Source organism: Trematomus bernacchii, unplaced genomic scaffold, assembly GCF_902827165.1.
Source record: "Trematomus bernacchii unplaced genomic scaffold, fTreBer1.1, whole genome shotgun sequence".
NCBI classification, from domain to species: Eukaryota; Metazoa; Chordata; class Actinopteri; order Perciformes; family Nototheniidae; genus Trematomus; species Trematomus bernacchii.
In genome coordinates this window covers 3,295,551-3,308,087 of record NW_022987313.1, presented here as the reverse complement: position 1 = coordinate 3,308,087, position 12,537 = coordinate 3,295,551, and the positions used below count along the sequence as shown (strand labels likewise).

The 12,537-nt window shown below is 38.7% G+C and overlaps 1 protein-coding gene across 1 annotated transcript; it reads left to right on the top strand.

Moving 5' to 3' along the window:
* The first annotated feature begins 2,048 nt into the window (after positions 1 to 2,048).
* On the top strand, positions 2,049 to 12,469 carry atg9a (ATG9 autophagy related 9 homolog A (S. cerevisiae)). The gene is made up of 20 exons (XM_034142667.1): positions 2,049 to 2,208; positions 2,509 to 2,564; positions 3,546 to 3,697; positions 3,827 to 3,870; positions 4,015 to 4,079; positions 4,193 to 4,342; positions 4,785 to 4,926; positions 5,053 to 5,193; positions 5,296 to 5,416; positions 5,587 to 5,762; positions 5,853 to 5,975; positions 6,053 to 6,240; positions 6,965 to 7,118; positions 7,597 to 7,776; positions 8,249 to 8,461; positions 8,568 to 8,800; positions 9,229 to 9,346; positions 9,512 to 9,788; positions 10,604 to 10,752; positions 10,851 to 12,469. The coding sequence occupies exons 3-20, from the start codon at positions 3,595 to 3,597 to the stop codon at positions 10,857 to 10,859; spliced, it is 2,586 nt and encodes an 861-aa protein (XP_033998558.1). The 5' UTR covers positions 2,049 to 2,208; positions 2,509 to 2,564; positions 3,546 to 3,594; the 3' UTR covers positions 10,860 to 12,469.
* The last annotated feature ends 68 nt before the right edge of the window (positions 12,470 to 12,537 follow it).

Sequence of the window (12,537 nt, the reverse complement as noted above, 5' to 3'; positions counted from 1 at the left end):
TAACTCACTTACTGTTTGGCCAATATTATACTGAGCTGTATTGTAACAGACTTTTTTAAATGGATTAAACTGAACGAAGCCTAATCCTAGTGAGGACCGAATAAATTACCCAGATCACTTTAAAATAACTGGATTACATAGATCCCCCCTGACTCAAGACACCCCTGCCCCTTTTTCTAAATCTGTACGTACATATATACACAAACAAAAAAACACTCACTGTCAGAAAAGGTTAGATTATGGGAAAATAAAATGAGAGAAAAAGAGCAAGAATGAAAAAGCTTTGCAATAGAGCTGTAAGAATTAATTCTGAGAGAACAGAGGATAGCCAACATGTCAGATCACACACATTAATGACTTGAATGTGTGCATATTATATATATGTGTGTGTGTGTGTGTGTGTGTGTGTGTGTGTGTGTGTGTGTGTGTGTGTGTGTGTGTGTGTGTGTGTGTGTGTGTGTGTGTGTGTGTGTGTGTGTGTGTGTGTGTGTGTGTGTGTGTGTGTGTGTGTGAAAACCTCACTTATTAATTCACTTCTGTCAAGGGAAATTGGTTAATGATATCATCATTGCTAGTATTATTATTTAATAGACAAAGGCAAACACACACACACACACGCACGCACGCATACACGCTCACACAAAGTGATTGCGTTAGCACTTAGCAGTGTAACTAACATTTACATTGGTCAAATGTCATATTGGAAATACATTTATTTATTTAAGTTTTCCGCACTCTCGCGGGAATATCTCCGCAATGGAGCGAGCTTAAGTTTCACTTTCGATTGCATGATATAGCCCAGCGCAACACCTTCATCAAACATGTTGCCACTTGTCTGTACCATTTTCAGGCGATTTGTAATCTGTTCTAGAAAAACGATGTGTTTTTGGATATTTGTGGAATTAGGTGGTCCGCGAGTGTTTTTTATTGGTTAAGTGGTCCTTGGTATGAAAAAGTTTGAGAAACACTGCTCCAGAGGCTTAACAATCACATTTGAATATTCATCAGCAGAGAGCAACAGAAGGTGAGTTTCGCTTTGCAAAGATCATGTTGATGCTGTATAGTCAGCTCCACCACCCCATCTACTGTATGCCCATCAAAACACAACACACAGGCTTTAGGAGATCATTAAGCAGAAGTAAGTATCATTTACAAAATGTAGTACACACTTGACACTTCCCATTCATTTTGTCCAACTTCTCAATCATACACTTTTATTTTTGGCAATATCACAACTCAGTGCAAACCAATTGGATCATGTGCAATAATGACATTTATTTATTTGCAATAATTAACAGTACACTCTTTTTAAGTGTTCCTTATTGGTTTATATAAGTGATGTTATAAATATAATATTCATACAAATGTATTACATGAAAATAGGATTTCATGTTCATTGAGTTATTCTAAGGCTTTACTCATTGGGAATTTACAGAAAGATCACACTGTAGAGATTTCTGCCTGTTTAACACACTTTGACCAACAGGGGGGTTCAGATGAATCCTCATGAGATGAACCCTTTTGAGAACGAATTGTCTGGAAAGCTTCAAAGCTTCATCTCGTCATGACTAGTTTATATTAGCTGTGGATGTTGTTTTGCTGAAGATATTTTTGTTGTGCTGTTTTTCCTCTGCCTTTTGCACCCTTAGTGTATAATAATAACAATAACGTATTTATATATCTTTGTATTTATCTTTGTATGTAAGGTTGAAGGATCATTTATTGTCATTTATTGTCACTCAGGGTTGCACCATGAAATGCAATTGTGTGTAGAATCTACATGTAGCAGTATCAGTCCATGTACAGTTTGACAGTATCCAGTAGTGCTACAAAAAATGACCAGACGGTGGTAGTAAACGACCATTTGATAAGCCTAACCACAGCAAATGAAGGGCCTGTCATGGAGTCTCATGCAGGGCGTGTACTTCTCATACATGCAATGTCTTCTTAGAGCCCGCCTCTAACCGCCTCTGATTGGCTGTTTTTCCTTCTGTTAGCGAACTTTCACTCTGATTGGGTAATGTCCTTGTCCGTCAGCTATGACAGACGCCACAGTGCTAGCTATTTGGAAAATGAAACTGGCTCGTGTTTGACTTCGAGACGCAGCAAACAGAAAACGAAAACAAGACGGTTTATTAGATTAAACAAAAAAATCCCCCTGGAGTTGACTCTTTTAACTTGGCGCAGCGGAGGAGGAAGAACCCATCGGTAAGGGAGGCATAGCCTACATTTATTATTTTTGGGAGGGAGCCAGGCCTGTGCTGTCAAACCACGACAACAACACCTGAATCTCCTGTGTTAGCTTCTTTCTTGTATGTGTTGCTGCTTATTATATCCAGGATAAAACCGCCACTAAACATCAGCTATTTCTGTCACATTTTGTCGGTTTAGCCCTGTGCCTCATTATATGTTGCCTTTTAATAATAATATGGCTTTTACAGTCCCTTCCTAGAGTCTGTTATGGTCCTGGATAAGAAGAATGACAAGAACGTATTTCTTTTTTTACAGCTGGTAATGTTGAGTAAACACTCTCACTGGACAGGACGTACTGTACTGCAATGGAGGTAAGATAATCTCTGTATTGGATAATAAACACAAAATAGCTCTGTTTTGAGACAGTATATGTAGGTAAGACGTGCACCCATAATCCACATCTCAAGTATTAATTGCATAACTAAGGATAGTCCCTGATTTGTTATGTAATAACTCGGGTTTAAATTCAGTCATTGCACTTTAAGATTCTGTTTTCACAGTTTGATCACAGAATTATCTTCTTGAGAAATATTTAGTCTCTTGGTCATTTTCTTTGTACTTGAATACTTCCATCCAATGTTATGTCATCATTGTATCAAATATGTGGTTTGTACACCAAGCCCTTTCATCATTGTCTTCAGTCAACACAATATTAATCTTCAGAGTCTCTTTGGGAACTCCTGGTGCTATTATAGCTTTTAGATTCTCTTGAGGCAGAGACCCTTGTCAGTTTAGTTTTAGTTTTCAGTCCAACTGGCGAAAGCAAATGAAACATAGTTGCTATACACACTACTGATTTTATTTGTCACTAAATAATTACAGGACCATTTCTTATAAACACACTTTGCTATACTTTTGTGGCACATTTTCAAATGTTTTATCTCTCTTAAATTGTAGTCATGTGTGGAGATAGTTCAGTAGTCTGGGGTTGCATTTTTGAAGAAACTGCCCTTTAACCAGACTTTTACAGTTTATGAATACAGCTCTGAGTTGCTTATCCTGAGCTTTAAAATCAAATATCAGGCAAAACAAATATTGTAAAGGATTAATAATCAATAATGACTAAATCAATCCAAAATCAAGTCTAATGTTGATAGTAAGGCCTCAATGGAGGCTTTGGTCTGTTTAACACATTTTCCAGAATAGGGTGTAAGTGTCAAAATTAGTTGATTATTAACCAAGATATGATGTGTAAACCTTTGCTATTGTAAATCTCTTTTATCTCATCTCCTCCTTGTTATGACTCCCTCTTGCCTTCCCCTCCTCTCTCCCTCCCGTTCTCTGTGCTCCAGTCTGTAGCGGGGGGCTTAGCTACTTGGTGAGACTGAAGCTGTTGTCACTATGGCGCACTTTGACACCGAGTACCAACGCCTGGAGGCGTCCTACAGCGACTCTCCCCCCGGAGAGGAGAACCTGCTGATGCATGTGCCTGAAGGAGCCAAATGTATGACATGCACAAACAAATTACAAACAAATCATTAACTTTTCACACACATAAACACACCCTCCTCTTTTACACTCATTGATGCCTCAAAACAACACCATTACTAATGTGTGATGATTCTTTTTGCAGCACATTGGCATCATATAGAAAACCTGGACCTGTTTTTCCAGAGAATATCCTTTTACAAGGCTATGGCATGTGTTCCTACTGTATTAAAACGGTATTACGCTACTTTGATCTTGCACAGTTAATATCTTTGATCATAAATAGGATTGCTTATCTCAGATACATGTGCAATATTCCTTAACCTCCATTACGTCTATAATCTGCACCAGAAGAATGGATTCACCTGTATGCTGTTGGGAGAGATCTTTGAGCTAGTGTATGTATCCTACCCTTCAGAGCTTATGTTTCTGTTCTGTTTGTCTGTAAGAGGTTTGTTTATGGCAGTATTTGATGTGCCCTTTTCTCTCCCCCCTCTCTCCCTCCATGCAGTCAGTTGCTTTTTGTGATTGGCTTCACAGTGTTCCTAGCTAACTGTGTGGACTATGACATACTCTTTGCCAACAAGTTCGTAAATCACACTGATTCATCTAAAGTCACTTTGCCTGATGCCTTCCTCCCTGTGGATGTCTGCAGTGCACGGTGAGTGTGACGCTGCATTTCGATAATAATCCTTTTTCTTTGCAAATCAGCTGCAAATGTAATTTCGATGCGATTGTGTATCTGAGTGTGAAACAGAACAATCCACACAAATGTATACACTGACTTTCTTAGTATGTGGTGTACATTATCACATGGAACTGGTTTTTGCCTGAATATTCCTTACTTGGTAATATCCCAGGATGAAAAATCAAGGTGTGACATGTTATGTATGATTTAAAAATTGCAGAAATAAGAGGCAACCGCAAAGATGTTGCTCATATCAATGCCCTTTTTCATGCTGTACTTTTTTTTCATAACTATAGCAGTGTTTATCTTTGTGAAAATATGAAATATGACAATGCAATAAAAAATGTCAGAAAATCCTAATGCAGCTAAATACATATGTACATTTTTTAATTTAAGTAAATATTTTCTTCCGCAGTATCCGAGACAATGCATTTGTGATGTTTGTGCTGACAATCTCTGGAGTGTTTTGGCTACACCGCCTGCTCAAATTCCTCTACAACGTCTGTTGTTACTGGGAGATCCGATCCTTCTACATCAACGCACTCAAAATGACCATGGTGAGATATAAATCATGTCAGGAAGTTATTTTTTAGAAATGCCTTAAAGATTTGCTTGTGTACTTTAGTAAGTTACTTCCTATCACATAGAAAAAGAAAGTAACCTTCACTTTGTTTTCTTTTCAGTCAGAACTCCCTTATGCAACATGGCAGGAGGTTCAGGCCAGGATAGTGGAGATCCAGAAGGAGCACCAGATCTGCATCCATAAAAAAGAACTAACGGAGCTTGACATCTACCACCGCATCCTCCGCTTTAAAAACTATATGGTAGGAACATATGTGATGAAATGTTAAAAACATTGTTTAGTTGCTGCCATGCTACTTTTAATCATAAAAAAACCCAAACCAAAACTTCCTTTACTTCTCAAGGTTGCCATGGTGAATAAATCACTCCTTCCTGTGCGATTTCGACTTCCTGGCCTTGGGGAGTCTGTGTTCTACACCCGCGGTCTCAAATACAACTTTGAGCTCATCTTCTTCTGGGGGCCAGGTACGTCCATGTTGAATGTGATGTGTGTGAATGTGGCTGTGTTTCTATGGTGTCATATTCAGGTGAAATGACCATTTGCATGCATTCACTCATATATTTGCCTATATGAGTCAAGGTTTAGAATTACAAAAGATTCATCTTTTACCTCCCTTGATTTTTTTTGTCTGCAGGTTCTTTGTTTGAGAATGAGTGGAGCCTGAAACCAGAGTACAAGAGAGGAGGAAACAGGCTTGAGCTGGCAGACAGGCTCGCATCCCGTATCCTGTGGATTGGGATTGCCAATCTGCTGCTGTGTCCTGTCATTCTGGTGTGGCAGATTCTCTACGCCTTCTTTAGCTACACAGAGGTAACTGGTTCACATGCGTACACACAAACTTCCTACATTTTCCTTTGTCATTTAGTGTTCTAAACAGAAGTTTGTTGTGTTTGTGCCTAGGTTATAAAACGAGAGCCTGGTTCTCTGGGAGCGAGATGCTGGTCTCTGTATGGTCGATGTTACCTGCGGCACTTTAATGAGTTGGACCATGAGCTCATGTCCCGCCTCAGCAAAGGCTACAAAGTCAGTCCACTAACTAACCCCCTGATGCTCTTTTACACTGGAACCTAGTTTTATAACTCTTATTTTGTTTCTTTTAGGCTGCATCCAAGTATATGAACTGTTTCCTCTCACCGCTGCTGACGGTGGTTGCTAAAAATGTGGCGTTTTTTGCCGGGTCTCTTCTGGCTGTCCTCATTGCACTGACTATCTATGACGAGGACGTCCTGGCAGTAGAGCATGTTCTCTCATCCATCACGCTTCTTGGAGTGTGTATCACAGTCTGCAGGTAGAGGAGCTTATTTAACTAAAGCATTTTCTAATTACACAAATAAATCATTAAATGATTAGCAAACCAACGCCCAAGAGGCTTATTTCTATCTTGGCTTAATGTGTAAATACAGTAGGTGGTGAAGAATGTAGTATAGCCTGAAGCAGTGTATCTGTGATCTAGATCATTATAATGGATCTATAGATTATAACATTTGTCATTACACAGCTAATATGGAAAGGCAAACAAATATAAGACACAAATCTTAATTTATGTAGGATGTTAGGGCTGAGACAATCTTAATTGCACTTTTAAAGCTACCAGGATTTGTAATCCCTTTAATGCTCTTCGGCAGATTATTCTGAGGTATAAGGATGAGTTTAAGAGGGTTTCCTTCCTTAAGTAGCTCTCTACTCTGTTAATAGCTATACATTGAAATGCTTAGACATGAGGGACATTTTTTATGAATTGAACTTGAGGAATAAGGCAGTTCTATTAATATAACTTTATATTTTATATTCAATCATCCAAGGCATTTACAGTAATAACCCATTAGAAAGGTAACAGGTAGATTCTGAACAGTTTTAATTAATTTGTGATATATCCTCACTAACAGGGTTTTCAGATTTACTTATCAAGCACATTTCCTCAAATGAGTTACATTTTTCAATTTGATTTTGAACCTCTTGAGTTATAAGATGTAGTTCTTTTCCACCACTTCTGTCTCTCTCTGTCTCTTCAGATCATTTATCCCAGATAAGCACATGGTGTTTTGTCCTGAGCAGCTGTTGAGGGTTATCCTGGCTCATATCCACTACATGCCTGACCACTGGCAGGGCAATGCACATAGATATGAGACTCGAGACCAGTTCTCCCAGCTCTTCCAGTACAAAGCAGTGAGTATGAAATCTGAACTGGGAATATAGATCAAGACTCAGAATAATTACAAGGGAAATCACTTCTCTCTCTAAACAAATAATGATGTTGATCCATACTTTTCTAGACACAGCTTATTTTCTCTTAATTTCCAAGCTTTACCCCCATTCCCTTATTTGCTTTAATATCTCAGAGAGACTTGTAAAACCAAATATGTATTTACAGTATGCTGCTGGCTTTTAAGACGATTCACAAGGAATAGTGCCCTGCTGAGAAGCACCTTGTTTGTTAAGGGAGGGGTTTACACTCCACTCCAAGATTGTCCCAGCATGTGTTCTGTTAATATTTAATCCTAAAGTAACAAGAATTGTTCTAGATTTCAATCGCAATGATTATGCCTTTTTAAATACCATGTTTCAACTTCAGCGTTGCCTTTTTTACAACTGTACTTTGTAAACCAAATGTACGGGGTCAACCTTTTTCTCTGTTATCTTTCAGGTGTTTATTCTGGAGGAGCTGATAAGTCCAGTGGTGACTCCCATAATCCTGATCTTCTGTCTGAGGAGGAAGTCTCTGGAGATCATTGATTTCTTCAGGAACTTCACTGTGGAGGTGATTGGGGTAGGAGACACTTGCTCCTTCGCCCAGATGGACATCAGGCAGCATGGACACCCTGCGGTAAGGGACTGCAACATGAGGGGCTGTAGGGCTGTACTAAATACTTCAAAGCTTCATTCATAACATTCAACACACCCATTAAATAACAGGGCGGTCTAGCAGCAATCTTTGAGCACCAATAATACATTTAAATTCCCCAAATAAATTGTTTTGACAGCTCTTAAAAATGTATGGTAAATTAGTTTAGTTGTTAAAAAAAAATCATATAATGTATTTGCATTCACATGGGGCTCGGTGTTCATCAAGACATAGTCATTTCATTTTATGTCGACAAAAGGGAGAAAGTAAGTTCATCAAAGAAAGTTTAAATATTGAAACGATACATCCGCAAATGCAGCCAAACAGACATACACAGATGAAGAAGACACACTTTAAAAGACTTATCTATAGACTTTGTGACATTAGATTAAAAGATGAGTGAATAAAAGGGTCTATGTGAACACCTGTGTGTTGATTGTCTCTCCTCCTGTAGTGGATGTCTGAGGGGAAGACAGAGGCGTCTATCTACCAGCAGGCCGAGGACGGGAAGACAGAGTTGTCTCTGATGCACTTTGCCATCACCAACCCTCAGTGGCAGCCTTCTCAGGAGACCACACACTTCATCAGCCAGCTGAAAGAGAAAGTTCACAGAGAAGCCACAGGAGGTCCTTCAGATACACATCCACTCTCACTGTCTGAGTCTGAGGTACAGAGATAAACCAACATTCATGCTTGAGTATCAGTGGTCATAAGTTAGATGTTATCAAAGCATCAGAAGTAAATACTGATTTACTGTCTTCTCTCTCTTGCAGCCGAGGAGCCTTATTGCAAACTTCTTGGCGGGTCCGTCTACACTGAACTCCGTTCATTTCAGCGCAGACGGCTCTTTGACCAATCATGCAGCAGCTGGCTTGGGCAATGGGGCATCTGCCTTACGCTCCCTTTCCCCGATCAGCAGCAGTCTTCAACTGAGGGGAAGCTTGAGTGCAGCTCACAGGCCTTCTGGCCACACTTCAACCACCAGCAAAGCAATGGCCGGCTCTGGGTAGGAACATTTCCTTTTGAATTATGCCCGAACTTTTTCAAGCTAAATATTTGTACATTTAAGTTAAAGTTAACTGTGACAACAACAGGGCTTGGGAAAAAGAAACAGTGATATTTTTGGGTGAAATGATATAGACTGAGATTTCAAAAATAATCAGATTTGAATATAACGACAAATAGTTGACTAAAATAAGGTTAAATTCCCAGATTTTTAGCAATCTATAACTGTACTTACAACAGGATGGTTGGGATTAAATATAAATACAAATGACAAGGACATTTTACATGGGACTTAGAATACATAAAAAAGAGGAGAAGTGCAAGTTAATTTATATCCGTTTTTCTCTGCTATTTTCCTCGTCTTTATTTCCCTAGCGTTTCCAATGTAGGATCTCATTTTCTTCAAACTTCTGTATTCTTTTTCTGTAGAACGGATGCCTGGACTGTGAGCTCCGGCAGCAGTGCATGGGAGGGTCAGCTCACCAGTTTGGTCCTCTCAGAGTACGCCTCCACTGAGATGAGCATCCATGCACTTTACATGCATGAGGTAATTGTGTGTGAGAATAGAATAGAGGATATCTTTGCTGATTTGTTTCAAGTCTTGTGTTCACTGAATCTCCATGGGAATATTCGTAGTTAAATAAAGATTGAATAAAACAATATATATAATAATGAACAGGGCACTAATGCTATCTTTTTTATCTCCCTTTAGTTTCACAAGCAGCAGTCCCGTGGCGAGCTGTCCCGCCACACATGGCACAGGCAGGAAAGTGACGAAAGCAGTGACAGCATCCCCGATGAAGTGAGGAGCGAACCCAACCCTTACTCCAGACACTTACTTCGCTCACACACTTTCCCCACCACAATTCCCAGTCCCTGTGCCATTCCCACGTCAGCTTCAGCCATCGTCAGTACCACCCGGGGCCAGGAGGGGGCTGCATCGTCACACAAGAGCAGCAGCCAGCGGCCGTTTAGTGGATCTACAGCAGGTACTCTCCATGTTTCACACCATGTGCATTTGAATTATATAGTTTTTAGCATTACCAGTCTTTATTATTATTGCTGTCATGACTACTGTTTATTAAAAAAAAGTCCTCGAGCACAGGTGCATGATCATCCCCAACACACTCTTCTAAAGTCTCTGTAACTCATGCCATAGTAAGAATACTGTATAATATTGTTGCATAATGTTGTCACAAGATTTCGGCACTCCTTGCGGCGCCATTATTTTTACATACTAAAAACAAGTTGACTGAACAAATACATCTACAGGAACATGAACGTTTTTCTCAAGTGTAAAGTTGAGTTTCTCACTTTGAATATTTACCTAATGTCTTTTTATTTCATGTCACACTGACTTACTATAGAAACGATAGCATCGCATTATGTGTTTTAAGAAATGAGAACAGTTCACTGCAAAGTAGCTGCAAATGTAAATGTTCTTTCATCATGGATTAATCCTTCTTATATTTTCTCAAATAATCCTTTTGTCAATAAAATGTCAGAAAATAGTGAAAATACCCTGTGTAATTTTCCAGAGCCGAAGGTGACATCTTCAAACTGTATGTTTTGTACAATAAAGCAATTATTGAGTTTATTATCATGTATTTGAAAGAAACTCTTCACATTCTCACACTGAAGAAGCATGAACCCAGCAAATGTTTGGCATCAAAATAGGTATAGCCAATACATTTTCTATTGATTGACTAATTGTTGCATCTTTACTGTACAGGTGCTATATCAATCAGGGTAATTACTGGCACTTCCTAAACTCATCTGTCTTTTGTTTTTTCTGTTTTTACAGACTCTTTTAGTGCAGGGGGGAGAGTACTGAGGTCAGCCCGTGGTGTGCCCATGGGAGGGTGGGCAGAGGAGGGTCAGGCAGCGCCCCGACACCCTGACCCACTACCAGAAGAGGGCTTAGAGGATGATATGCCTCCTCACATACACAAGGTGAATTGATTATGTGTGTGATTGGAATGGTGGTGTTATTTTTCCTGTGTGTGCTAACAAGTAGATTTGTTTTTTTTGTTCTCTTTCTCTCACTTTAGGTTACATAAAGAAGCTATGTGGATCAGTATCAGCGACCCATCCTTCATAGATGTCCATATAACCATTCCTCGTCTTCAAACAAACCTTTTCACCAGGATTAACCCTCTGATCTGACACAGGTGAAGATGGATATGTGTCAGTGCAGTGTACCATGATGATCTCTACAAACTTTATGAGTGAAATCATCTGGACAAGTTACAATGATAAACCATTCAAAGATACTTTAAGACTTACCACATGCAAACAGGGTAAATATCTGATTGTGTGTATCAGAAGAGGAACTACCGGATCAAGTTATTTATAATAGCCATCGATGCCATCAGAATATGCTTTGCTCTTTTATATTGTCAACATATAATTAAAGTGCATGTGGTGCTTAGATGATGTTAACAAAAAACACTTAATTCTCTGCATTATGCTGCTACTATTGCTGTAGAAAAATAGGTTAAAACTTGCTCACAATGTGATCACAATAATCTTAATTGTGCTATCTGTATTGTTTCCCCCTTTTGCAATGAATATGTTCAGAAAGATGCTTCTAACACAATGACTTTCATTGTGTGTATCTTACTGTATTAGTGTACCAGAAGTTGGAGGCTCTGTATCCTACCCTGTGCTCTGTACTTCAGCTCACATTCTGCCTCTTCACAAAACACAAGAAGGCCTCAAATAGTATCAAAATGACATGCCACGTTTTAAATACCATTTTACTCCTTACCTTTTATTTATTTCTGCATGTATTGCGTAACAAAATGTGTATTTTTTTAAATGTTCAGAGTCTGGCTCAGTTTGCACATATACATTCTTGTTTAAAAGATAATTGTACAGTGTAGCCTGGTATTTTGCAGCACGCACACATGGACTGTGTAAATACTTTAAATGTTAGGTTATTTCACAGGAATCATTTAGAATGTAAAATTAATCAAATGTACATAATGAAAAGGCCAACATTGTGTGTGTAACCAGTCATGCTGTATGCAAGCACATTTTAATCCGATTCAACCTAGTTTATTATTTCTTTAGGATTTATTATTTTCGCCATGCGAAATGGCGCAGCAAACAGAGAAGGCTTTTTTAAGCATGTAATATTAACGTATGTGCCATACAAAAAACCCTCGAGCACAAGTGCATGACCATCAGCTACACATTGTTCTAAAGAGTTGCAACTCATCCCAAAATAATATTACTTTCCCATGACCATCTCCACATCCAGCTTAATCACAGCAAGACTTTCCCATGTTCTGCTGTCATTAAACCACAATTATTTTAGCAAAGAAGTATGCACTTTAATTATCTGTTAATACAGAGGGTGTCACCTTACTGGGGTTGTTCGTTGTGTATCTTTCTTATACATATTATAAAATAGTTTATTTATAAAAGGGATGTGCCATGATGATTGCCTGTTGTGAATAGGATACGTTTACTGTTGTGCACTTGGATGGGAATTTAAAAAAGCCTTGTCACATTGTTATCACTATTATTATGGTTAATGGTGCAGTGCTTCACTTTCAAGATAAAAGTGAGTGTGGTTTGGAGGTTTTGTTGTTTGTTTTATAAATCCTGTAAAATATCATTTGTACAGATGTAAATTAATTCATTAAAGAAAAAAAGCAATGTTTTTTTGTGTTGACTTATAAACATTGCCAACAAACCAACAAAAAATGACACTGATCGTTTATCTGAACA